General features: G+C 55.6%; 2 protein-coding genes and 2 non-coding genes across 5 annotated transcripts in view; 2 read left to right on the top strand and 2 right to left on the bottom strand.

Annotated features, from left to right (window-relative positions):
• Positions 1 to 3,885, top strand: part of VPS16 (VPS16 core subunit of CORVET and HOPS complexes) — a 23,637-nt gene extending 19,752 nt beyond the window's left edge. The window contains exons 20-22 of the mRNA XM_026658401.2: positions 58 to 154; positions 661 to 764; positions 3,130 to 3,885. Coding sequence (XP_026514186.1) covers positions 58 to 154; positions 661 to 764; positions 3,130 to 3,274 — 346 coding nt within the window. The 3' untranslated portion in view covers positions 3,275 to 3,885. The remainder of the gene's footprint in view (positions 1 to 57; positions 155 to 660; positions 765 to 3,129) is intronic.
• A 1,022-nt stretch (positions 3,886 to 4,907) lies between these two features.
• On the top strand, positions 4,908 to 21,516 carry IDH3B (isocitrate dehydrogenase (NAD(+)) 3 non-catalytic subunit beta). 2 transcript variants are annotated; one of them, XM_026658403.2, is made up of 12 exons: positions 4,908 to 4,959; positions 5,267 to 5,350; positions 7,550 to 7,642; positions 9,967 to 10,087; positions 12,148 to 12,208; positions 12,697 to 12,829; positions 13,690 to 13,823; positions 14,396 to 14,498; positions 14,824 to 14,970; positions 15,211 to 15,305; positions 15,454 to 15,514; positions 21,300 to 21,516. In XM_026658403.2, exons 1-12 carry the CDS (start codon positions 4,924 to 4,926, stop codon positions 21,375 to 21,377), a joined length of 1,146 nt encoding a protein of 381 aa, XP_026514188.1. In that variant the 5' UTR covers positions 4,908 to 4,923; the 3' UTR covers positions 21,378 to 21,516. The 2 variants fall into 2 exon arrangements, with proteins under 2 accessions (XP_026514188.1, XP_026514187.1); XM_026658402.2 differs by lacking the exon at positions 21,300 to 21,516 and adding an exon at positions 16,276 to 17,541.
• Positions 21,517 to 25,627: 4,111 nt separating this feature from the next.
• Positions 25,628 to 25,696, bottom strand: LOC112119775. The gene has a single exon (XR_002909140.2). It is a non-coding gene; the product is annotated as a small nucleolar RNA SNORD57 (small nucleolar RNA).
• A 321-nt stretch (positions 25,697 to 26,017) lies between these two features.
• On the bottom strand, positions 26,018 to 26,088 carry LOC112119776. Its single transcript, XR_002909141.1, has one exon. It is a non-coding gene; the product is annotated as a small nucleolar RNA SNORD56 (small nucleolar RNA).
• Positions 26,089 to 26,483: the final 395 nt, after the last annotated feature.

Below are 26,483 nucleotides of genomic sequence, written 5' to 3'. Positions count from 1 at the left end.
GTTTAAACTAGTTGACCTGATGGCCCCAGTAAGAGCCGCGAGGTGTCTGCTCCCCAGGTTCTGGTGGCTGAAGATTGGCGCCCTGGCCGAGCGGGAGGACTGGGAGGAGATGGAGAAGTTTTCCAAGAGTAAGAAGTCGCCCATTGGGTACCTGGTAAGAGATTCTCTTCACCATAAGAGACCCCCCTGGCTGGGAGCGTCCTGCCCCAGCTCGCTCCCAGCTGTCTGCCTTTAGTATGGGTCCCACAGACAGGGCACCAGGCCTTTGGTCTGACCTGTCCAGGAAGGGGAAGCTGAGTGCTGAGCTCAGGCTGGCAGGGAACGCGGGCCTAGGGATGCAGCCCCCTCTGGCCAGCTTAGACGCAGCACTGGCAGATCCCTGATGGGGGCTCAGGTCGTCCCAGCATGGGACCCTGGAAGCTCACCTCTCCTCCAGCTCCCAGTAGAATTCCACCAGCCCAGGGGCGGAGTGTGAGGTTCTGGGCACAGGCACTGGGGCACTAAAGAACACCCCCAAAGCCAAGGGCAGAGGCAGGTGCAGCAGGTGGGGGGGGCGAGGGTTGAGATGAACGAGGTTGGTGGCAGAGAGCCAGAAGAGCGGCCCCACGAGCCGAGCCTGCTGCCTGCACTGATTCCCATCTCCCTTGTTCTCCATACCAGCCCTTTGTCGAAATCTGCATGAAACATCACAACCGCCACGAGGCCAAGAAGTACGCTGCCCGCGTGACCCCGGAGCAGAGGGTCAAGGCCCACATCCTGGTGAGGTATGTCTGCTGGAGAGTTAACGGGGAGCGGCCCCTGCTAAGGCAGAGCAGAGTGCTCCAGCTCCCCAGGAGACCCTGCATGGGCAGCATGTCTGAGTGCGGAGGTGGGGGTGGGAGGGGGTCGGCTGGGTTCTGAGTGTAGGGTGGGTTGCAGATGTGACCTGGGATTCATGGGCGTTTCCTGTGTGAACCATAGAATATCAGGGTTGGAAGGGACCTCAGGAGGTCATCTAGTCCAAACCCCTGCTCAAAGCAGGACCAACCCCAACGAAATCATCCCAGCCAGGACTTTGTCAAGCTGGGCCTTAAAAACTTCTAAGGATGGAGATTCCACCACCTTCCTAGGTAACCCATTCCAGTGCTTCACCACCCTCCTAGTGAAATAGCATTTCCCAATATCCAATCTAGACCTCCCCCACTGCAACTTGAGACCATTACTCCTTGTTCGGTCATCTGCTACCACTGAGAACAGCCGAGCTCCATCCTCTTTGGAACCCCCCTTCAGGTAGTTGAAAGCAGCTGTCAAATCCCCCCTCATTCTTCTCTTCTGCAGACTAAATAATCCCAGGTCCTTCAGCCTCTCCTCCTAAATTGTGTGCTCCAGCCCCCTAATCATTTTTGTTCCCCTCTGCTGGACTCTTTCCAATTTTTCCACATCCTTCTTGTAGTGTGAACCCTCGCCAATGTCAAATAGAGGGGAATGATCACGTTCCTCAATCTGCTGGCAATCCCCCTACTTGTACAGCCCAAAATGCCGTTAGCCTTCTTGGCAACAAGGGCACACTGTTGACTCATATCCAACTTCTCGTCCACCGTAACCCCTAGGTCCTTTTCTGCAGAACTGCTGCCTAGCCTTTCGGTCTCTAGTCTGTAACAGTGAATGGGATTCTTCCGTCCCAAGTGCAGGACTCTGCACTTGTCCTTGTTGAACCTCATCAGATTTCTTTTGGTCCTATCCTCTAATTTGTCTAGGCCCCGTCTGTGCCCCATTCTGTCAAATGCCACGAGCCCTCTCAGGGAAGGGGGTGTTGCTCTCTGCAGGGGAGGAGCTCCTTTCGATGCACTGGCGTCTGGCTCTGTACTGCGACTAACACCTCGTCTTGTGGTTCAGAGAGAGGGGTTCAGGGTCCCCCACCCCAGCTTGGGAGGAGTGTCACAGGGAGATGAGGAGCAGGTGGGCAGTTAAGCTGGGGTGACAGGGTTTTATGAGCAGGGAAAAACCCACCCCTTGCAGAGGAGGCGGGGCTGCCCTCTCCTGCACCTGGGGCACCGAGGTCTGAGTGTGGTCAGTGTGTCTCAGGTCCTGGGCTGCCATAATTATAGCAGGGCCCTACCCCCGGAATGAATGGAGACTCCATGAGCTATTAACTCCATGGCTGAGTCATTCTGCTTCTGCGCCCTAGCAGGCCGTGGTGCACGTCTGCTCATCTTCCCCCGCGCTGTCCTGTGCATTACAAGTGTTGTGGAAAATCAACCCCCCGTTGAGTTTGGATCAGATCAGCCTGAGGCTCCTTTATTGATTACAAGCGCGGGAGGGGGGGTGTAACAACTCTCAGTAGCTGCCCCCCGATTCAAGAAACACAAGCCTTTTAAAGCTTAAAACCACAGACAAATTACACATACATTTCGTGTTGATTACCTTCTTTGGAATACAATTGCAAAATTTAATACAGGTCAAAAGCAGAAAGAAACAATCATCTCCCTTATTTGGCTTTTCCTGTTGTTGTTATTTCCTATCTACTTCTGTGGTTTGACTTTTCTAATGCTTCCATTGTGGCTACAGAACAACAAGCTTGGCTATGGCAAATTGCGTTTGGGGACTTTCCACTTCGCCTACTCATGCCCCCTGTACACAGAAGGCCATTGTTCTGTTTTGGGGACTTTCCATCCCCCTTTTGCCTCTTCATGCCCCTTACACACAGAAGCAAGCTCAGCTAATACTTCAGGCCTACTAGCTTGACCAAAGCCTGAGGCCCTCTGTAAATTTTCCTTCACACAAGGAACAGTCCTGACGCTGTCTGCACGCAGCCAGGAGGTGGGGCATGCGCCTGCCTGCAAGGAATGAGCTTCCTCTCCAAGTCCTCAGCCTCCTGTGTGTGCTGCATGGGCGTGTCCTTGGCGGCGGCTGCATACCCGCAGCAGCATGCACCTGGGTGGGGGGTGCACTTACCCGCGGCAGCATGTGCCCTATGGGGGCGGGGGGTGCCAGGTGTCCCTGAACCGGCTGTGAGATCGCCAGCTAAGGCAGGGTGGTGTCGGTGGGTGGGATGGGGTGGTCCCACAGCAGAGGGAACCAGGGGAGACGGAACCTGCCTCTCTGACTCTGCCCGTGCATGACGCTGACTCTCCCATCGTTTACCTACAGAGAGTTGGACCAAGCTGCCGATGCTGCCATTGAGCACAAGAATGAGAACGAGATGAACCTCGTCCTGTCCAAGTGCACTGCGGCCACTGACTCCTCCGTCGTGGAGAAGATCAATCGCGCCAAAGCTCAGATCCTGAAAAAATAACCCCTCCCGCCGTGCGGCCGCCCCCTCGCAGCAGCCTGCTGTGAACCGGCCTTCTGTATGTTCCCGAGGGGTAGGGGACACAGTCTTGGTGCTGATGTTACAAGGACAGGAGGCCTGGAGCTTCTCACACATGCAGATCCAGCCCAGGGGCCCACCAGCATGACCTGGGGCCCGGTATTGGGGAATCTAAGGTGGCAGCGATCCCTGTCCCTGGGGTGCGGTGGACTCCTGCCCTCTGGAGTTCAGGGTGCTTGGCTGGAGGTGGGAGAAGAACTCGCATGCCGTGTTACTCTGCAGCTGGCCCCACTGGTGCATCCCTGCTCCTGAGTGACAGCCGATCCTGCTTAGCCCCCATCCCTGCCCTGTGCAGGTGCATGTACCATCTTCCTCCCCTGAGCCAGCCCCCCCCGCCCCCCCAGCAGTTCTGCCTCTCCCTCTGCCAGCACCACCATCCTCCCTGCAGCAACTTCTCTCTCAGCACAAAAGCTGGTGAAGGAGCCACTGTTCAGCTAGCAATGGGGCCTCTGGCAGGAGCAGCCTCCTCTCCAGCATAGCCACAGTTCCAGCAGGCCCAGCTTCCCCCATCCTGGTGGTGGGGGGAGATTAGCTCAGCCAGGTGAGCAAGGGGGAGGGGGGGTTGTGGTGCCCAGCAGAGCTGGTGGGGGGGGGAAGGGGGGGGCGGGAGGGGCGGAGGTTGGGGGATGGGGTGTAGTGTGGGGGGCTCTGGTGTCTGGATTCACGTGGGGGAAGGGGAGATGGCCTGTCACGCTGTAACCTTCACTAGGGTAAATAAATGGCTGAGACCCCCGCCCACGCTGTGTCTGACTGCTGCTGTCCCGGGGGGCGAAGCTGGGACTTCCTAGGGCACGTGTCCCTCAGCTGCCACCTTTTCAGGTGGGCAGGATGCCTCTTCCTGCCATGCTGCGGGCAGTGAGCGCTGCCCTGCTCACAGCCACCCCAGGAGCTGGGCAGGGCGAGCTGCAGCCAGGCTCAGTGGGGGGTTTCCTCCAGGGGCAGGGTGGGGTGGTGCTGGGGGGCAGTGCTGTCGTCCCCCCCCCCCCTTGCAGACCTGGGGTGTTCACAGAGCTAAGAGCGGGCGGGGGGGAGGGGACATTGTCCTTCCTGTGTCCTGGCATTAGGGCCAGGCAGGTCGGGGGGCTCGTTGCCCTTCCGCCTCCTCGGGCCTGGCATGAGCCCTCGGGGGGGGGGGGGGGGGGGGGGGGTAGCCCCCCCCCCCCTTCCCAGCTATTTCTACCCCCACAGCCTCTGCCCCACCCGAGCTGCCCCATGGCCTGGGGTTCCGGCCCCGATCCTCCCGCACCGGCCCCGGGCAGCGGCGTTCATCGCCTGTCCTCGGGGGGCCCCCGGGCCGGGACCTGGCGGGAGCCCCCCGACCCCCCCCCGCGGGGTCACAGGCTGGCGGGGGGGGGCACAGAGGGGGACAAGCCACAAGCACGTGGCCAGCGACCCCCCCGGCCTGGGAGCCCCGCCCCGGGCTCCTCCCCTTGTAGCCCCGCCCCCTCGGCGCTCACACTGCCCCCCCCCCCGCTGCTACTGCCTCCGCGGAGGCGCCAATCGGAAGTGACGTCTCTGCGCTCGGGCCGTGGTGTCGTCACTTCCGGAGCTGCTTGGGCTTGTGGGAATGCAAGATGGCGACGATCAGCGGCGTCCGGGCAGTTGCCGGAGTGAGAGCCGCGCGGGGGCCGGCGGGACGGGCCTGGGCTCCTCCCGAGGCGGGGGGCGCGTCGCCCGGGACTGGGGGCGGGGTCGGGCCGAGGGGGGCAGGAGATGAAGGCTGGGGGGCGGAGGGGACGGGAGGGTAGGCCGGGGGCGGGGGCAGGGGAGGGAGGCCGGGGGCGGGGGCAGGGGACTGGAGGCGGGCTGAGGGGGGGGGGGGAGGGGGGGCAGGCAGGGGAGTGAGGCTGGGTGATGGGCTGAAGGGAGGGAGGCCGGGGCTGCGGGTTTCTTATTCTCTGCCTCTTTCCCCTGCAGGCTCTTCTGCGCGCCCAGGGCCGCGGGGCCTGGAGGACCCTCAGCGCCGCCTCCGCCGCCCCCCAGCAGACACTGCGAAGCCAGGTGAGAGGCCCCTTTGTACCCACGTGCCCCTTCCCGGAGTGGGGAGATGGCGCCTCCCATCCTCCCCCGCTCCCCTGGGGAACGCTGTGGGAGCAGGCGCCAGGGGAGACACGGTCCCTATTTCAGGGGGGCCAGGCTGGGCCAGGCGCTGCTTGGGAGGGTTTATCAGGTTCACTGCAGCTCTGCTGCCAAGTCTGGTTCCTGGCTATTCTGTTCTTAACCTATTTAGGCCCCTGTTCCGTGCTCATCACCCTAGTAGCTAAGTGCCTCTCAGTCACTCACTGAGCAATGTGCTCACATATCCCGCATGTGGTGTTTGATCTCCCAGCTGCTAACGCGGGGGCTCTTCCATGGATTTGGTTTTCAAGGGGCTGAGTCTTTCTCTAGCACAGAGTCAGATGGGGAGGGTAGCGGGTAGATGGATATTTCTCTCTATTCAAGGAGCAAAGATGCAGTGACCACAGCAGAAGAAATGAAGTGCTGAGGATGCATTAAAAAGCCACAGGAAATAACACGGAAAACACTATGTGGGATAACATGGACTCATCTGGAGAACAATGAGGCAGGGACTTAGAGACCCGTTTAGTGGCTGCTCTGTGTAATGAAAGGGTAGCCATCGGTGACTGCATCTTGAGGATAGAGCTGTGACTGTAAAGGTCCTCGTGTTGCCAACTCATGATTGTATTGTGATTCTGATAGTACCTGGTGTTTTTCTTAAAGCCCCAGCACCTGATGTCAAATGTTAGCAGCTCTCATTGTGCAGAGAAGAACTTAAAATTGTGAACCCCAAATGCTCAAAATCCAGAAGGCAAAGAAAGAACCCCACATTATTATTTAAATGTTAAAAGACCTATTTTATTTTTTTTAACCCATGACTTTTTGGAGCTTTGCCCTGGGTTTTTTAATGCTTGGGGCTGGCAGTATAGAAGTCCAGAGAGGATAATTACGAGTCCTGACGTGGAGTTTACATATGGGGAGAGATTGCAAAAGCTCGGGCTGTTTAGCCTAGGAAGGAGAAGACCTATAGGGACTTGACTGATGGGCTTTATGACTTCTTGTGGAAGTTGGTTAGTGCCTTTTTTTTAAACTTTGTCTCATGGGTCATTGAATATCAATGACAGGTAAATTTAGAACAAATAAAAAGAAATTGTTTATACAGAACATGGCTAAATAATTTATAGACACACAGGGTCAAGGTCAGATACTAAGGTCAGATTTTTAAAAGGGCTGGCTAAGCTTGTAACTAAGACCATTCTGTAGAAGTTTGTGCTGAAATGGAGTAATAAAATCCCATGCTTCAGGCCATCAACTGATCACTACCGTTATTAGGAAGGGATATTTTGCCCTATATACAACAGTGGCCAGGTGTACTAAGATTTTTCATCTTCCTGTAAAGCATCAGGTGTTGGCCGATGTAGGAGTGGATGGACTAATGGTCTCCTATGTTAAATATGGGTGTGCTGGTAGTCTTTGTCTCTTTCTCCATCGTGGGATGAGGAAAAGTTTATACAAAGTCTCCATCTCAAGTGCTTGTTCTCTGACTCTTTAGCTTGTGATGCCTGTTGACTGACATTAACTGTAACTCTTATATATAAAGACACCCATTAATTTTGTATATGGGTGACTGTTAGGTGGTTTAAATTAAAGGTAAAGCTGTCTCCTGGGTACAGGGAACAAATACCATGCAACCTCTGACCCTCTGTGCTACTTTCAAGTAGCAAGCTTTGCCCTGCGCATTGGGTCTTTTCTGATTTAATCCATCAGAGAGAGTTTCATGGGGGAACTGAATGTTGCTACAGAGAGTCTTGGGTCAGTTTCTTCTGGAAGATTCCTGTATTCTCCTTCATCAGAGGCCAGGTGTTTCCCAGAGACATTGACCAACAGAGAGGGTCTTAGCAGCTCCCATTCACCCTTTGACCGTTGTAAGGACTCAAATCCTGGTACCAGCTCCACCAAGGGGATTGTCCCTGAGCATACCTGTGAGATCTAACGGCATTGATGACCCCCAATATTTTGAGAATGGCAATTCTCATCTTGCTGTTTCTGGCAGTAGCGTGAGAGCCCCCTCTGACTGGGCTTGCTCTCTCAGAAGAGGTGGGTGCAGTATTGCAGATAGGGAATGCGCTGTCCCACTCTTATTGGGTGATATTGTGTAGGATGGTGGCAGGAGAATTAACCCCTCTCTATTTCCTGTTCCAGACAGAGAAACATGAAGGGATGTTCAAGGTCACCATGCTGCCTGGAGATGGGGTTGGCCCGGAGCTCATGCATTCTGTCAAAGAGGTGTTCAAGGTAATAGCCACTTACTCCTCATTGAGACTGAGGGGGGGATGGAGAAATGATGTAATGGCAGGAGTTGGATTGCAAGGCAGTTGGATTGTGTATGTGTCTCCTGCCATATCCAGGCGGGACTGTTGTTCTCTTCCCCTTACTCCCAGACGGTTGTGGATGGATAAAGCCATTTTAGTTCTTAAACCCTTTTCTGTAAGTTAACTGAAGCTCAATTCACTTCTTCTCTTTAGTGCAGAGGTAGGGTTCTAGACTGAAAATCCTGGAGGAGGATGTCGTCCCCTGTTCTCCCCAGAACAGGTTCAACATGGGTAGCAACCATGCCAAGCTTCCCACATATACCCTAGTGTGCACTGACCCTAACCTACAGGGGCCCATTTCGAAGAGTGAGAAGATGAGTTCGGTTTCTCTGTCCCAGTCAATCCTTGTGTCTCTGATGTGACTGCCGAAAAAATCTCATACCCGCTGTGGCCGTGGGTCTGATGTGGATGCTTGAGTCATCTACACCAGTTGTGTTAGGGGTTACAATGCTGTTGTTGCTCAAATGTTTGGAACCCTCTTAACTGTGTTTTAACCATACTTCCAATCCATCCTACAGTCCTGCCCTGACCAAGGGAGTAGCACAGTTTGGGGACAAATTTAAAACAGACAGACACTGGCTTTGTTACAAGACAAACCTGCTTTTAACCATGGCAGGAGCAACTGTCGTAAATAAATCTTCTGACATGGAGGTAGTTGTATAAAGTCTCGTCTGCACTATACTAAGAGACTGGACGGAGATCTGGGACCCAAGTAGTCATCAGATGGCAGAAACTTTCATTCGGAAAAATAATTTAAAATATTTCATGATTGGACACACAAAAGGAAATGACTGAATCTCTCGTAGTAGCTGTTAGGTTACTGGTCACCTCCCTTTGGAAAAAGAATCCAACACCAGAGGAATGGCTCAAAAAATATAGGAGGTGGTTGTTATGGAAAAATTAATACACCAGTTACGTACCCAGAAAACTAGCCAGAGGACAAATAGATAAATGGTAACCAAAGTATTAAATACTCAAAATACATTCGCTTTCTAAAAAACCAGCACACCTCTCCAATTTTTTTGAATGTCAATATTTGATAGACATGCCTGGTTTGTTAAATATGCTGTGACAAAGTTCCTTCTCTATCTTGGTGGGTCCTGCGCTTATTGGCGGATTTTCTTGCCTCAGAGATTCACCATGTGGGTTGGGGAACAGCCCAGAAACCTTCCCCTCTGGAAGAACCCACAGTCCAGGTCAACTGGGAGGTTTGGGGGGAACCCAGGCCCGCCCTCTACTCCGGGTTCCAGCCCAGGGCCTGTGGACTGCAGCTGTCTATAGTGCCTCCTGTAACAGCTGCATGACAGCTACAACTCCCTGCGCTACTTCCCCATGGCCTCCTCCAAACACCTTCCTTATTCTCACCACAGGACCTTCCTCCTGGTATCTGATAACGCTTGTGCTCCTCCGTCCTCCAGCAGCACACCCTCTCACTCTCAGCTCCTTGCGCCCAGCTCCTCACACTTGCACCACAAACTGAAGTGAGCTCCTTTTTAAAACCCAGGTGCCCTGATTAGCCTGCCTTAATTGATTCTAGCAGCTTCTTCTTAATTGGCTCCAGGTGTCCTAATTAGCCTGCCTTCCTTAACTGGTTCTAGCAGGTTCCTGATTCCTCTAGTGCAGCCCCTGCTCTGGTCACTCAGGGAACAGAAAACTACTCATCCAGTGACCAGTATATTTGCCCTCTACCAGACTCCTGTACCCCACTGGTCTGGGTCTGTCACAATGCATAATCAGATAATTCACTCAATTGAATAAAATCACTGAAAATGACAAGTCCTGAGTAGTGTCAAGATGCTCTCTCTAACACTGTAACACCCTGTTAGAGACCCATTGTTTATATTTCAGTATAATGTTCATCTAAACCAAAGTTCAGTGTTGTGGTGATGATTGTCTGTCTCTGATAGTTACATGCCTAGGATTGATAAACCTGTTATAACTTCCTAAACAAAGACATAGTTTCAAAAACAACAGCATTTCACTATGAATCTGGAGCTGGATTGAATAAGTCACCTAGAGATCAGAGGCTCTGATCCCATTCCTAATCCCTAAAACCATCCAGTCCCCTCCTCCCAATACACACCATCCTCAGCCTATGCTCAGAGAGGAACCAGACACTTGAAGGTGAAAGGCTCCATGTCCCAATCTCCTGATCCACCCAGTCACCAAGCTCATTTTGGCTAATGCATATAAAGAGATTTAATGAACAGCCTCTGGACTCTTTACATCTGTGTCTGTATTGGGCAGGCTGCTGGTGTCCCTGTGGAGTTTGACGAGCACCACCTGAGCGAAGTGCAGAACATGGCGTCAGAGGACAAACTGGATGAGGTTGTCGACTCTATGAAGCAGAGTAAAGTGGCCATTATAGGTATGGGATGGTGGCAGCTCACTGACTGCATCTGTCAGGTGTACACGGATCTTTGCCCACTCCATGCTATAGAATCTCCCCCAGCCTCCAAACCGCGCTTTCAGACTGCGGGGCTTTTTGTGGGCTGACGATTGGAGAAGGAAACCTGGTGCCAGTTTTCCTGATTTCTATCTCCAGCTCTGTGACCTGGAGAGGCTCACGTAACTTCCGTGCCTCAGTTTCTCATCTGTAAAATGAGACTGGTACTTATCATCTGACCGGCTGGGGAGTCTCAGGACCTTTCTGACCCTTGGATGGAAAGTGTTTGGCATGTTTAGTAATAAAAAGGGGACACTGAGGGTTTGTGACACTTCGGTGCAGGTAGATGAGGTGCTTCTAGGGTAATCTTACTGCCTCCCCACACAAGGGGGGTCATGCTGCTGTCGCGTGTCAAGATGGGAAGGAGCAGAACAGCTTTTAGCTTTCTCTGCTCTGATGTGTTTCATACACCAGGGATCCCAAAGCACTTTGCCCAATGCCAGATCCACTGTGGTAGTGCAAGATCTGTGTAAAGCAGACTCAGCAGCCGTAATGCACTTAGCAGTGGCTCATACAGTGCAGGACCACTTTATCTTACATAGGCTAGTTTGTACAGAAGATACTATATTGGCTTACAGATCTAATACGAGGGCACTGCAGCTTGGAATGTTAGAACCTGCTGATGGCTGAGGGAGTATCAGTCAGGACACCGGAATTGTGCCAGATTCTTTAAAAAGTGCCTGGGGATTTCAGTCTTCTTCCCAGAAGTTGCCAAGGGTAGTAGTTGTAGTAGTCTGGGTGGTCTTGTCTCCTCCAGCCAGCACGCCTAGTGTCATCCTAGAGTCCTAGATTTTAAGGCCCGACAGGACCATTATGATGATTTAGGTTGACTCATTCATGATGCAGGGCAAAAACCTTCACCTAGTGATTCTTACATAGAGCACCTTAGGGCTCAGATTTAAACACAAATCTTTTAGAATGAGAGCCAGTCTCTATGTAAAGACTTCAAGTGATGCAGGATTTACCACATCCGTTGGTGAGCTGTTCCAAAGGGTAATTACTCTGACTGCTAAAAAATTGCATCTTATTTCCAGCTTGAATTTGTTTAGTTCCAACTTCCAGGCGTTAGATCTTGTTCTACCTTTGTTTGCTAGATAAAGAGCCCGCTAGTATCTGATGTCTTCTCTATGTATAAGTACTTCTAGATGGAGATCAATTTGCCTCTTGTCTTCAGTAAATTAAATAGATTCAGCTTCTAAATATCCCGTGGAACTTTTTGCCAGAGGATGTTGTGAAGGCCAAGACTATAACAGTGTTCAAAAAAGATCTAGATACATTCATGGAGGACGGGTCCATCAATGGCTATTAGCCAGGCTGGGCAGAGATGGTACCACTAGCCTCTGTTTGCCAGAAGCTGGGACTGGGCGACAGGGAATGGAGCACTTGATGATAACCTGTTCTGTTCATTCCCTCTGGGGCACCTGGCATTGGCCACTGTCAGAAGACAAGTATCAGGGGGTAGCCGTGTTAGTCTGTATCTACAAAAACAACAAGGAGTCTGGTGGCACCTTAAAGACTAACAGATTTATTTGGGCATAAGCTTTCGTGGGTAAAAACCTCACTTCTTCAGATGCATAGAGTGAAAGTTACAGATGCAGGCATTATATACTGACACATGGAGAGCAGGGAGTTACTTCGCAAGTGGAGAACCAGTGTTGACAGGAGACAGGATCCTGAGCTAGATGGACCTTTGGTCTCACCCAATCTGGCTGTTCTTATGTTATCCTGACCGGGCATAAGTTCAGATGCTGCTGTGAGACTGGATCACATAATATGTGGCCCAAAGGTACCAAGGGGCCGGACCCCAGTGAACTCTGCACATGTTGTGCAGCACTATAAGCTCCTTACGCAAGGGTAGAAACAAAATCCCCTTTCATCCCCCCATGTCCCATGCTGTGGGGTTCCGAGGGTTTATAGTAGTTGGTAGTTGATTTTGTACATGTGCTTTCTTACCAGTTATGCTGACAGTTCTGTCATTACAGGAAAGATCCACACTCCCATGGAGTACAAAGGAGAACTGGCTTCCTATGACATGAGGCTCAGGTGTGTTTCTGTCTTGCATGTTCAAAGCCCCTGCACGTCAACAGAAGTCAGTAAGAAATCTCCTACTGCAAACGAGCTATTCAGGGTGTTCTGGACACCTCATTTATGAATGACATTTAGGCACTAAGTGCAGGGCAGGGGTTATCAGAGCACAAAAAGGCATCTGCAAAATCTTCACTGGCCAGACACTTTGTTTTTCTTACTCATGATCCGTTGACTCTGCTTCCTGCCGTGTCTTGGAGATCCTCCAGGAAAAGTCGGTAGGTGGGGTTCGGGATGACGGTTTATGGACACGTCTCACAGAGGGCCCAAGAGGCGTCACTGGAGAAGGGAAATGGGATTAGCAAGTGGCCAGCAACAGGGGCTAGGCTTGTATGGAAGAGTCTCTCTTAAAAATTCTGATCAAGACGGGTCTGTACCATCACACGGGATTTATTGCTGGCCTGGAGGTGGGAAGAAATCTCCTGATCCTGATGTTCCTCTCACAGGCGCAAGTTAGACCTGTTCGCCAATGTTGTCCATGTGAACAGTTTACCTGGTTTTAAAACACGGCACAACAACTTGGATCTTGTGATCATCCGGGAGCAGACGGAGGGGGAGTACAGCTCTCTGGAACATGAGGTAGGGGAGCCTCTGTCCTGCACCCCATCCCTTTCTGTGCCATACGGGGAGGCCAGTTCCTGGCCTTGTATCTGGTACTTCCCTGATGGCACAGCATTAGACCTTGGTGAGTTTCCCTGTCCTTGTGGCCTCGTCCTCGCAGAGTTTGGCTCACACCCTGCTCGAGTGGTGGTGCTAGGAGGAGCGTGGGGATATGGGGAAGAGCCATCCTGTGTGATGTGGGTGTTTGGAGGGACAGGCTGAAGAGGAGAAGATGCTTGTAACTAGACTGTGTGACAGCCAAGGGGGTGAAGAGGGGCTAGAACTATCTACAAGGACTGGAAGTGTGTAAAGCCCAAGTAGGAAGCGGGATCAGTGTGGAGTCAGGAGCTGTAACCAGGAGTGGTGGCGTGACTCCAGGGAAAGGAAAAAGGCCAGGGACTGGGAGAAGCTTCCTGCCAGCGTTTGGCTGGAGAATGGTCTCCCAAGGAGAAGTGGTGCTTTGGGGGACATACTAGTCTGGTCAGAGCCCTGGAGAAAAGACTCTCAGGGCCGATTCCACAGTGATGCCTGAGGAGATAGGCGATCTTGAGTTCCTCAGGGGCCTCTCCCTATGGGGTCACGTGTTTGCTCGAGGGGATGCACTACATCTCTTCCTCTACTTTCCCCAAAGGAATCAGACGGGGAGTTAAACTCCACTTCCCTTGGAGCCTGAGCCCAGGGTCAGTCCAGGGGCGATAGCTGCAGCCAGTGCCATGCAGGCTGGCGGGGCTGAATGGGATCTCCTTGGGTGTGCGCTGCCAGCTGTGGCAGAGCACAGGGTTGTGTTGCACCTGGTCCAGCACAGCCAGAGCCGCTAATGTGTTTCTGTCAATGTTCAGAGCGTGAAGGGAGTCATTGAGTGTCTGAAGATCATCACCCGGGACAAGTCACAGCGCATCGCCAAATTCGCCTTTGACTACGCCACCAAGAAAGGGCGTTCAAAGGTCACAGCAGTGCACAAAGCCAACATCATGTGAGTGCGATGAGACGGGTCTGATAGCACAGGGACCAAAGTGGGGTGTCTAGCAGTTATGGGATACGCAGCAGCTGCCACCCAGTAGCTCTTTGAGGTCCCCTCTCTGTCTCATGGAAGAGCCTTTCAGTGCAACTCGGAGTTGAGTGATGTTGACGCTTCCTTGGCATTAGTGCTTTTTGCACGTGCTTAAAACACCAGCATGGGTGTAACTGAGAGCCCAGCAGTGTGAGACAGTCGGGCCTGCCTGTGTGTCTGCAGGGTGTTGACGGGGAGGGTGAGATGCTTGTTCACTCCCTGGGTGAAATTCTGGCCTCATTGAATTCATTGGCAGAATTCCCACTGACTTCACCTCTGTCTATCATACATACACCTACGTCGGTGGGGTGCAGCGGGACCTGCCCGTCTCTGAGCCGCTCTGGGTTCAGTTCAGACAGTGAGCGTTTTGAAAGGAACGGTCAGAAAGCTTGTTGGGTGGCTGAGTCCATCGTCACGCCCCTGCTCTCCCAGCAGGGGAAGCTGGGGCAGCGTGGAGTCTGTTAAAAGGAATGTCTCTTGCTCTCATTCCTCAGGAAGCTGGGGGATGGGCTCTTCCTCCAGTGCTGTGAAGAGGTGGCAGAATTGTATCCCAAGATCAAATTCGACACCATGATAATTGACAATTGCTGTATGCAGGTGAGAGTGGCTTGCAGTCCCGTCCCCTAGTGCGCCCCTCTGGTGCTGATCATCTGCTTGAGCAAAGCCGGTAAAGAACCTAGCTTGGTAGCCAGCAAGCTAGGTTCTTTACCGGCTTTGCCCAGGCACTAATCTGTGAATGTCATTGCTTAGGCCCCTTGTTGGCCAGTCTAGGGCATGGTGAGATCTGCCCCTTTGGGTGACCCCATCAGCACTGGTGTGCCCTGAAGGCCCCGAAGTGCTGCAGAGTAAGCTAGCCCATGCTGATCTGTAGCAGGGGAGGGAATGGTCTCATGCACGTCTACTTCTGTTCCCCTCTGCGTAGCTGGTGCAGAACCCCCACCAGTTCGATGTCCTGGTCATGCCAAACCTGTATGGAAACATCATCGATAACCTGGCTGCTGGCTTGGTGGGTGGCGCCGGCGTGGTTCCCGGGGAGAGTTACAGTGCCGAGTATGCGGTGTTTGAGATGGTAAGGGACCCAGCTCTGCCACAGCTTTTGTGTCCCACTTGGGTGACTTCCCTTGCTCATCCCCTCTCACAGCTGCTTTGTTCCCTGGCTTCTGTCGTCTTCCCTGTCTCCTATCACTGGGCCAGTGGATCCAGAGAGCCCCTCCCAGGATGGGGCTGGACGGCACCCCCCCACCCCTTCCCCCACTCACACCGCGGCAGCAGTGTAGAACATGGTCTGATTGTGGTTCTCTTCACGCAGGGTGCTCGCCATCCCTTTGCCCAGGCCGTGGGCAGGAACATTGCCAATCCCACGGCCATGCTGCTCTCCGCTGCCAACATGCTGCGGCATCTCAAGTAGGTGCTTGTTCTCAGACGTGCGCATGCTGCATTACATGTGGAGGGAGGGAGAGGGCGGCAGGGCATGCCGGTCTCTGTGGGGGGCAAGTGTGAATTCCACTGGCATATACAGGGCTGGAGCTGAAACGTTTGTTCTTTTTGCTAGCTTGGAATATCACTCCAATGTGATCTCCGATGCGGTGAAGAGGGTGATTAAAGTCGGTAAAGTGAGTACCAGGCAGCCCTGAGCCCTTACCTCTTGCCTGTCCTGGTCCAGAGCTCCCGGAGTTTCTGCTTCCTTTCTGGAGCCTGCTGGCTGGGACTTCTCTCTGCTCCCGTCCCCATGAGGGGGAAGCAGCGTAGTGTTTGCCACTGGGTTGAGACTGTAGGGGAATTCCTTAGCCCGGGACTGGCCTTGCGTAGCATGGGGACTTACTGCACCAGAACAGACTGATTCTCAGGCCCTGTTGCACTCGTCTGTGTCGTTCTTACCTGCCCCAGACCGATTTCCTGTTGTGACGGCGGTGGAGATGTTTGGGCCCCTCCCCAGGGGAGTTCTTGGGTAGAGTTCACTCTCCTCAGGAGAAATCAGATCCCCAGGCAGAGGTCACTATCTCGCCATCTCCATGGCCAGGTTATCAAAGCTTCCACTGAGCCAGGCCGGCCAACTCGTTTGGGCTGTCTGTGTTTGTAGAACGGGACGCAGTTTGTAGACGTTGCTGTGTTAGTGTCTCGCTCCCTGCTTGTCTTCACGCCTGATGCTGCTAGTCTCTGCTGGCTGTGGGGGGCTTGGCGCGCGTTAGTGTCTATTCCAGTTTGCAGCAGGGCTGTGGGGGGAGCGCAGGAGGTTTTCAGAAGGGGGATCAGGAGCTGGGGGAAGCTGCTTTGCTGTCACCATGTTTCCTGTCCCATCTTGTGTTCGTTTCCCTGGGTTCACATCCACGTTTCTCCCTTTTTGTTTCTCCCCCTCCCTGTGTTGGATTTTTAGGTTCGGACGCGGGACATGGGCGGTTACTCCACCACCTCGGACTTCATCAAGTCTGTGATTGACAACCTGCACCCACACTATGGTGTCTAGGTCCCCACCTGAGTGTGGGAGTTCCTTGGACTTCACTCTGATCTCCGGCACCCATTTCTAGTGTACAGACCGAATGGACCTTTCTCGCCCTGCTCCCACCCCTAGGGGCGAACCTGTATCATGTCCCCCACTCTTGGGCTGCTGGAGCCAGCCCGCCTGAAACCGCAACCCGAAGGGGGAAGGGACTCGCTTCTCCCCCAGCCCAGTTATCAGTTACCAACCTCAGTCATGGTCAGATGGTCACCACAAAGAGACGTGGTCTGAGTGCAGGATTGGGAGCCTGGGGTCTGATCCTGGCTCTCCCACTGGTTCATTGTGCAGCCTGGGGCGAGCCAGTTCACCTCTCTGTGGAGTAGGGATAGTGCTCACCGCCCTACACTGCACGGGAGTTCAGGGTCAGCTAGGTCACCTTTGTACAGTGCTTTGAAGCTGAGAGGGGACAGCCTAAATATTCCACTGCTGCTCCAGCTAAGGCCCCCCTGCAGTGTGGCTGACCAGGGCTGTCACGTCCACGTGCTCTCGTCCCTGATTGCTGCTGCAGGACCATCTGCCTACTCCAGAGGGGCTTCGCCGTAGCTTGGGACCATCCAGGGTGGAGACCCCTGTCCACAAAGTGACAAATGAAGTCTAGTATTGGCTTGGAGTAAAGTAGAATTTCATCCCTGTTAATCTGAACAGATGGAAAGTAGGAAATTTCAATGTCTCCTGGTGTGTGTGTGTGTGTGTGTGGGGGGGGGGGGGTGGAAGCTTTTAACTCCCTATGTCCTCCTAACTTCATCCCCCCTCCCAAGGGACGATGCTTTCCCCACTCTGTTAGCAATAAAATTCAGCACAGACCTCAGAAAGAAGTCTTAGGCACTGACCAGAGCTCGAGGGCAGCAGGCCTAGCCCGCTCCTCCCAGATCAGAATGGCCCCACACAGGTAGGCTGACACTCCCGGACACGTTGATGTTTCCAGCTGACGCAGACCATCCTTGGGGCCTGTCTGTACCTCCAGGCTGCTTCTCCTTACGTCCTGCCAACCAGCCTTCCTGCCGAAACTCCGGCCCTTCCCTCAGGCTGGCTGCTGGGCAGTGCTCTAGGCCAGTTCGCCTGCCCCATGTGGTGCGCTTCAGAGCAGAGTGCAGTCCCCATTACTGTAGCCTCGTCCTGCCTGTCGTGCACCCTGCCGCCCATCGTCGTTCCCTGCAACGCAGCGTGTGCTGGGCAGCCTTCCCCTTGCGTTCGTATGGGGCTAAGCCGTGGGGTGCACCTGGGAGAGGCAGGGGGGTTATGACGAGCGCGGGGCTCTGCAGTGACTTGTCACATTCCCCGAGAGCACAGCAGCTGCTCTAGCCAGGCCTGTCTAAGGAAGAAGAGAGGCCCAGGCCCTGCGTGCTGTGCATGTCGGAAGGGAGGGGCTTCCTGGGCCGCATGTTTAAAATGTGGCGTGAATGATGCGCTTGCTGCTTTGCATGCATGGTGTGCACTGGTGTCATTGACACGCCGGATGCCAGCACCTCCCCGCGCAGGCAGTCATGCTCAGAAAACACTTACACCCACGCATGCATGTACACTAGCGGGAGCTTCTGAAACGCTGGGCCTAACAGTGAAGTCCTGAAGGGTTAAGGTGACCATGACCTCTTCCCTGGGTAGAATTCCAGCTGGGCCAGGGTGGGGTCTGGCTGTGGGGGAGACCGGAAGGACCCGAACAGCAAGGCTGGAGGTAGCTTGTAGGTGATGGATTAGGCAGGCAGGGCTGGGCCAGGCATGCACCTCCGGGCTCTCCGGCCCCTATCGCGGTGCTGGGCCGCTGCCGTGCGGGGTGGGAGTGCGCTTCAGGAAATGCAGAATGTATTTATTGGGCTTTGTACTAATGCTCATGAATAAATTATCAAACTCTCCCCTCCCTCCCTGCCTCTTCTCAGGTGCTGTGTGTCTCCGTGAGTCCTAGTTTCAGCCCTGCATGCGGGGCTCTCCCCAGCACACGTTACTGGGCACGGCAAGAGGCACCCTCGGCCCTGCCCTGGTAGGCCAGTGCAGGAGCCAGATCGCTCCAGAGTGAGAACCCGGCCGTGCTGAGCCCTGAGCGGGGGGAGGGAGGGAGTTGGCCCCAGCAGGAGGGGAGCTCCAGAAGTGTGCTTTTTTCCTGGTGGCTGGAGGCGAAAGTGTTGCCTCGGGGAGCCAGCTGAGGGTGGAGCAGGTCTGGGCCTCTGCGCGGGTTCATAGGGATTGGCCTAATACCTCTGCTAGCATGTAGTGATTCCTTCCGAGAGCCTGGGGGGGGGCAGGAGTAGGAGAGCCTGGTACACTCCGTCCCTGGAGTTCTGTGCCTGCCGTTTAGCAAGTGTGCAATGTGTGTGCAGGTGTCGAACACGCACCTAGGACCCTGGTCACAGGTCAGAGCCCCAGGGTACCTGGTGCTGTACACAGAACAAAAAGATGGTTCCTGCCCATCTACGACCAGGCAGGTGGGGAATACAAGGAACCAATGAGAGAGTATTGATAGGCAGTGGTATCCATGCCCCAGCCTCCTCACCAGTGTCACGGGATTTCTTTTGTTGGCGTCCCATTGAAGGAGAGATGTGGAGGAGGAGGTGGTTTTGTGGCTGTTTTACAGGGCCCTCCTAAGGGTGAGGGCAGCAGAAGAGAAAGCAGGCCAGGGCTCCTTTGAAAATGATGTGCTGGGTGCCGGAGGCTGAGCTCATGGGCTGATTGGCGGCAGGAGCTGCTCCCTCGATAGCGAATGAGATGATAGGTTGGGTGGGGACAGGCTGAGAAGGGCCTTGATGTGCCCGAGGAGGGCTGGGAAGAGAGGTGTATGCCCCAGCTGCACTCTGCATGGGTCGAGGGGGGGCAAGAGGGCGTGGGTGGAGGCTGGAGAGAAGGGCCTGGCAGGGGAGAGAGCCGGGGTGGGAATGGAAGAGGAAGGCTGAGAGAGCGGTGTTGCGTGGACAGCAGATGGCATCAGCAGTGAGGAGAGAAGAGGCAGGAGCAGGAGAGAAGCCCAACACCCCCACCCCAGGGAGCGTGAGCAGGGAGCCCGCTGCAGACGCTGCATCGGCCAGAGGGACCCAGGTGTCCTGTGCTCCAGGCCTGCTGCCCACTCCGCAGCTTTGCCCGGGCGGGGGGGGGGCAAGATGAGCATGTTCAGACACTGTGGGACCAGTCAAAGCCGGGGCCGTCAGCTGCACCCGCCACTGCCTGCCTCCGACTACCCGCTGGGCTCCCCTCCCGTCTCTCTGTTACTTTATTTAGCCCGATGAAGATGGATGTCAGCCTGCAAAGCCCCCGTGTTTCCCCTACTACAGACCTGGGGAGCCCAGGAGGCGGTAGGGGGATTGCTGAGTAGCTCAAACTGCTCGTAACGGGCCTTGTTAGGGTTTGAAAGGGTTCGTACCAGCCCCTCAGGAAGCGGGTGCCCAGAGCTGGGTGAGGTAGGATCAGAGTGAGCGAGCAGACACCGGCACACCCCTAGGCCTGCCCTCCCTCCCAGGGCCAGTGGGGTTCTGGCCAGCCTGGTTTCCAGTCTCCAGCAGTCAGGCTTGTGTCTCTTCTCACTGCCACAGGCAGGAAGAGTTACTCCTAGGGCTCAGCCTCAGCTGCCCCCTTCATCCAATCCCATTCTTCTCCCTGGGGGGACGTCACCTCCCTGCCCCCGATTGGGGGTTCCCCATCCCGGCTCAGTGAGCACTCAGGCCTGGTGTGGTCGGTCGGTCGGTGTGACTACATTGCTCAGGGGCGTGTGAAATCCACACTCCCCGCATGAGGCCGTTACACTGACCTAAGCCCGGGTGTAGACAGCGCTAGCTCAACAGGAGAATTCGCCCGTCGGCCTAGCTACCGCCTCGCGGGGAGGTGACGTACCCAGGCTGCCGGGAGAACCCTCCTGTTGGCAGAGGTTGTAGCTACTGTGAAGTGCTGTAGTGGCGCACGTGTAGACAAGGGGGTCAGCAAAGCTGGAGCTAGATCTTGGATTGCTCTAGCTAAGTCAGTTCTCCCAGTCTCTCTGTGCCCCCCAAGCCAGGACTGACCATAGCCTTGCTCTGCCATGACGCTTGGCAGATGCAGCTCACAAGGATGTTACAGTTCTTTGCTCCTGTATCAAGAGCTCCAGCACCTCTGTTCCCCAAGAGTTCGGTGGGGTTTAAATGCTTGAGGGCAGGGTGGGCAAGGGTTAGAGTGATGGGAATGGAGGAGAGCTGGTGGCTGCTGGGCACAGTGGGGTGTGTGCGCCAGGGCAGGGAGGAAGGCAACACTAGGTGGGCAGAAGACGGGGCAGGGATTAGCATGGCAACCTGAGAGCAGGCGTTTGTGAACGCTTGCCTGGGGGGATGCTGGTTTCCATAGCGTGTGGGGGAGGCAGGCGCTGGGTTTACCTGCATGTGCCCAGCTTAATCATGTGTCTCTGCTCATGTTTCTATTCGTGCTTGGGCTGATGGCTCTGTCCTCACAGGTGTTTGCGGCTCCTACCCATTTAGTCCCCTCTGCGAGTGTCATTAACAGGCTGCGGTCTTCCCCTGCAGGCAGTGTCCCGCGGCAGCAGCGAGCCAGGCCCTGACACTGGCCCTTTCCCCTCCGCCCTTCGCAATAGGGCTCTTTATTATCACCCCAAGCTGTTTGGCAGTGGTGGCTTGTCCCCAGTGGCGAGCCTGGGCCCAGCCCTACGCTGCTGGGAGTAGGGCAGAACGCTGACAGGCTAAGGGGCTATGTCTAACCTGATGGAGGAACAGCCGTCGCCTAGCAGCCAGGAGCGTGGGGGAAAGCCCTTGGAGCCGGCTGGGGCCCTTTGGGGCCTGGCCCTCAGCAGGTCCTGTTTCGAAAGGCCTGGCCCCGGGGCAGGGCTCACTGCAGAGGCAAAGGCGGCTGGCAGAGCACACGGGGCAGCATGCTCAGAGGCTCCTGCAGCGTACCGCTCTGGGCCAGGCTAACAGGTCCCACCCCTCTCTTTGCAGGTGCGGACGGCAGACATGGGCGGATACGCCACGTCCATCGACTTCACCCAGGCTGTGATTGCAGCCCTGGCTGACTAGACCCCGCCGAGGCTGCTGTTCCTCCCGTGCTCCTGCTTGCTAATCCTCACCGCTTTGAATCCAGCTGCCTGGTAATTTATTGCCTTCAAGGGGGAGCGTCCCCATGCACAGGCCTCTCTGTCACACACAATAAAGCAGCCTGCTGGCCACATCTCTTGCTGGGGGTTTCTGCCAGGAGGGGGTGCTGTTTGATCTCAGCCCTCCCTGCACCTGAGCCTGTGGTGGAGCCCAGAGCCGACACTAGGGGAGATAGAGGGGCTGGGCATACAGCCCGCTCTGCCCCCAGGGTGTGGGGAAAGAATGTAGGAGGGGCTTATAACCAGTTCTTGGGAGAGTGCACCCCCCACTCCAGCAGAGGCCCAGCTGGGTGTGGGCATAGAATGGACATCATCCCCTAGGCTGCTAGTTGTAAAAGGGTCACTCCAGTAGTGCTGGGGGGGAGGGGGAGCTGCTGGACTCAGGGACCCCCACTCACAGCAGGAGGGAGAGTCAGACCCTTCCCTGCTCTCACCCCACCCAGGGCTCTTTCCGTCCCCTTGTCCCAGGGCAGACGTTGCTGCCTACCCCCTGGGGGAGCAGAGCTCAGGCCACTGGCCAGGGGCTCTCAGCAGCACTGCTTGTAACATCTGCTCTGCATTTTGTCAAAGCCCCCCCACGCCTGGCTCAACGCTAAGAATTGAAACCAACATGATGTGTGTAGCCCCAGAGCCTCAAGTCACAACTGCTCCCCCCACCCCCCCTTCAGCCCTCTGGCCCCTGCTCTTTGCTGTGCCATCTTTGAGCGGCAGCAGTTACAGTTAGCTCTGATCACACACGACACAGGCCCAAGCCGGGGCTAGATTCAGATGGGAAACCAGCCAGCGGTGACAACGGCTATAAAACTACAAACGCCAGTCTGCCCTCCTGCTTTCACACCATTAAACGGGACCTGGCTACCCTGCTGCTGAACCCAGCGGTTTTAGTTAGGCTCAGATTGGTTCTCAGGTGCCTAGACTGGTCTGGGGGACAGGCAGCGACTGAGACCCCAGCCATTGCAGGGGATAGAGGTTTGAGAACCTGCCCACCTCTGTGGCATTTGTCTATAACACAGCAAGTGTTGGATGCCACTTCTGATCAATCCACCATTGCAGGGGGCATTGTAGGCAGCAGTGGGTAGAACTCAGCTGTTGGAGAAAATGGGGAAAACACAGGAAGCCCCGGCCTGCTTGTTGGCCCTGAGGCTGGGGATGTGCTGTCTTGCAATTGTCTATAGCTCAAACTGGGTGCAAGAGCCATTAACACCTGCTCATCCTCCCTGCGAGTCTTCTGCCCCCACCCTCCTGGCTCAGGGAGGGAGCACTGAATGGAAGAGTTAAGCAAAGGGACCTGTCTCTGCTGTCAACAAACATGGGCAAAACCGAACTGCTCATTTCCAGCTTCTGGTCATCTCTGAATCCCCCCCCACAATCCTACTGAGGTTTTATCCTCTCCCCCTTGCTTGGTTTTTAGGACAGGGGTTGTAAAGGGCCCCGTTGGGTAATCTAGCACAGGGAGGCAGCAGAGCCAGGCCAGTCACCCCAGAGAGAGCACACAACGGTTATCGTAGGCAAACCGACAGTGCTGGGGTGCTTAGCTATGATAATTGGGGAGGGGGAAGACCAGTACAGGTGCACACCCCCCCAGCTTCACAGTGCACACCACTGCTGGGGTCCTGCCTGTGAGACGGGCTCAGCGATGCAGCCTGAAGGAGGGACACTCAACTGGACACAACCTGCCCTATTTTAAATCTTTACCCAAGAAATTAAAGCCCTCTGGCCTTGAGCAATCGTCTTCCTCTGGCTCATGCTCTGGGCGGCTGCAAACCTGCAGAGCTAGCAGCCAGAGGCCAGGCCGAGCTGGGGCAGCACAGGGAAGTCTTGATCTTAAAAATAAACAGAGGCTTGAAAAGCTTGAGACATTTATTGTTAGTGGAAGTGTGTTTCAGTCACAGGTAGGGCCAGGAGATCACTCCACTCCCTCTGCTTCCGCAGTTAACACCCTGTGCAGAGGACGGAGCTCAAGGCTTGAACAGAAACACTAACCCTGGTCCCTGGCCCAGCAGTCCCTCCCACCTGCAGGGCCGGGCTCCCCCTGGCCGCCGCTGCAGTGCAGAGGGGAGGCAGCAGCTGTGCCAAGATGCCGAGTCCATGGGAGCATGCTCTGCCGCAGCCGCCTGAGAACGGAACAGCCCAACACAGGCAGCTCCAGAGGTGCGGGCTCCAAGGTCCCAGGCCAGACGCTCCAAGGAATAACCGTCTCGGCCACGTCAAACCAGTGGCTAGGCACAGCCCGACGTGCCGTGAATCGAGCCTCTGCCAAAGCGAGCCCAGAGCACTGGAAGTTCTGCCGAGACTCACGTGAGACGCCAGATACCAAAACGCATTTAATGCGGGCTGCTCCGGCTGGGTACATTCTAGGACACGCAGCTGCCTTGAAATGCTGGACAAGAAGCAACAGGTTTAGCGAGCCGGGAAAGGGAAGTGTCCTGCCACTGTCTGGGTGCTGAGCAGTCGGACCTGCTGCAGCACAGGTCCCCCGGCGTCCCACAAGCAAGGCCTGGTAATGCCCCCCCCTTAATCCTCCTCTTTGACCTTTTTCTTTTTCTTCTTCTTGTCTGACTGGGGGGGCTCTTCCTGGGCCAGTTTCTTTTGCTTCTTGGGCAAGGGCTCTTCTGCCAGCCCATTCTCCTCCTGTGAGGTGTCCTGGTGCTTCTTCTTTTTCTTCTTCTTGGGCTCTGTGTCGTTTTCCTGAAGCAGAGAGGGGGGGTTAGAGGGGCCCTGTGAACCCCCTGGGGTGTAGCGCAGCACAACCTGTGCTCACAGGCCCACGTCCTGCTGGTGCAGGAGGGCCCTGCGGAGCAGCTCAGGTGTTACCTAGGCTAAAGTGCAACGCTCTGAAAGGCTGGCATTGGCAGATGCCTTCGCTGCGTGGACACGTGGTTTTCTAGGCCAGATCCCCTAGCAAGTCCCCTTAGAGCCACAGACCAACATGGACAGCAGCAGCTGAGAGGAGAGCGCCACCCAGGGGCTGCTTGTGGAGGCTGGCCAGGACTAGGACCAGCCCATTTCACAGCCCCAGGACAGTGGCCACACATCAGGGAGCCCCAGCAAGGTCTGGTGGTCCCAGCCCCGTTCCCTTTGCTTTCTCCTCACTCCCTGCCATGTGCTGGCTGCCCTGCCTGAGGATCTGAAACCTGGCAGACAGTGGCTGCTCCCACACTGCACCTGCCATTCAATCACAGGATTGCCCAGCGCGTCTGAGCTCTGGGACATCATCCCCTGCAGCCAGCATTCGGGGCCTCCAGGAGCTTCAGCCATTGGAGGGAGACGTGCCCCCCCCGCAGGCACATTCCCTGTGGAGGCAGGACACGGACCTACGAGCAGGCTGTGCGAGCGCACTGGGGCTCCAGCTGCATTCTCTCTCATCCTCAAACTCTGCCTTTGCAACCCTACATGGCAGGCCCACTAACCGTGTCGTCAGCCTGCGTCTGCAGGCAGCTGGGAACAATAACCCCAAGAGGTAGGAGCTCTATTCCCACCGAGGGGTGAACGCTCTGAAGGGCCCACTGACCGGTCGGCCGCTGCACTGATTAAAGCATGCAGGCAAGGAGCATGTAACCAGATCTGTGCAATCGGAGGCATTGCCTTTGGGTGTCACAGGGGGGCTCAGAGCATCTGTCTGAGCGGCAGGCCAACAGACACTCAGTGGAGCTGAGGCCCAGGCCCCACGCACTGCTCAGCAATTCCCAGAGCCACCTGCCTCTGCCCCCAGCCGCTGCCTTTTGCTACTGTACGCAGGAACAGAAACCTGCATCGTTCCGAGCTCCCTAGGCAGGCGGTGGACCACCCGAGCCCCCTCCTCTCCCTCTGCTGGTGAGACTTCGGACAGGACCTGTCTGCATCACACAAGTCATGATGGAAATTCCAGGTCCAGGCCTGCCCTATCAGCGAGCAACGTGAGGCCTCTGCCACCAGCCTAGGCCCTAGGGCGCATTCCTGGTTCTTTACCTCTACCTCCATGGTTGTCTCCAGCACAGAGTTCTCTGCTTCCTCAGCAGCTGCCGCCGCTGCCAAGGCTTCCAGCCGCTTCTTCTCCCGCTTCTTCTTTTTCTTCTCTTTCTTCTTGATTTCGGCAGCCACCTCAGTAGCCTGGCAAAGGGACAATGGGGCTCCATCAGCACTGACAATAGACCATTGTGAGGGGCAGGCCGGGCTCCCCACTCCCTAGGTGTCGGATCAGCCTCATTAAATCAGTTTTTGCCTCCAGCAGTTGGTCAGGCAGGACATTTCACATCATGTCCGGCACCCGCCCAGGAGTCCTGCAGCATCTCAGGCCCACTCCCAGCCCCCTCACCTCCACCATGGCCTCCTTCATGACATCGAGATTCTTGCGGGGAGGCTCTCCTGTCTCGTAGAAGGCCAGGCGCTCCTCAACCTGCTCCCGGAGCTTGTCCCCAAAGACGCTCGTCGGGACATCTGCAGAGAGAGGGCAGTGTGAATGACAGGCTGCTAGCTACAGCAAAGCGCACCCACCCCATTCACAGCCAGCTGCCCACTCCCCATCAACCTCCAGCCCCTGCCATCCAGCTGGCAGCCCCCCGTTTCCCAGCCCTAGAGCCGGCTTTGCTCAGAAAACAGGTGTCACCATTCACTACGTGAAATGCTGTTGACGAAAAATATTCCCATCATTGCAGAAGCCGCTGGGATTTGCGTGACTGACACTCCACTGGGCTCCAGCTCGGCGTCTCGTGCCACTGGGAGGGGCAGTGCCCAGGCAGGACCCTCCCCCAGTCGGGCTCAGCAGGGGCTCGGGTGAAAGCGGCACCTGAGAAGCAGTCTATCCTGGAGGCGATGGTGCACTTGTTGGCCAGGTAGCGGGAGATGCGCCCCTTGTTGCGGGTAGCCGCTCGCCCAATGAAGGTGGAGTGGAATATCAGCCCGTACTTTGGGGTGTTGCCACGAGTCTTCAAGGCCCTGGAACAAGTATGGGAGTGAAGCCCTGACCCTGCTGGGGCTGGTGACCGACCGCTCAGAGTGGCCTCTGGCCAGACACTGCCAACCCAATCCGACCTGCTTGGCCTGGTACAAT

The sequence above is a fragment of the Terrapene carolina genome, unplaced genomic scaffold, assembly GCF_002925995.2.
Source record: "Terrapene carolina triunguis isolate 2854851 unplaced genomic scaffold, T_m_triunguis-2.0 Scaffold438, whole genome shotgun sequence".
Classification (NCBI taxonomy): domain Eukaryota; kingdom Metazoa; phylum Chordata; order Testudines; family Emydidae; genus Terrapene; species Terrapene triunguis.
This window is presented reverse-complemented; position numbering and strand designations above follow the sequence as displayed.

What these genes read in the sequence shown, in the direction of transcription:
- IDH3B (XM_026658402.2), top strand. Translation starts at nt 4,924, where the DNA reads ATGGCGACGATCAGCGGCGTCCGGGCAGTTGCCGGA. An exon ending in GAGTAAAGTGGCCATTATAG is followed by an intron (nt 10,088 to 12,147) that starts GTATGGGATGGT and finishes CTGTCATTACAG; the next exon opens with GAAAGATCCACACTCCCATG. An exon ending in AGTATGCGGTGTTTGAGATG is followed by an intron (nt 14,971 to 15,210) that starts GTAAGGGACCCA and finishes CTCTTCACGCAG; the next exon opens with GGTGCTCGCCATCCCTTTGC.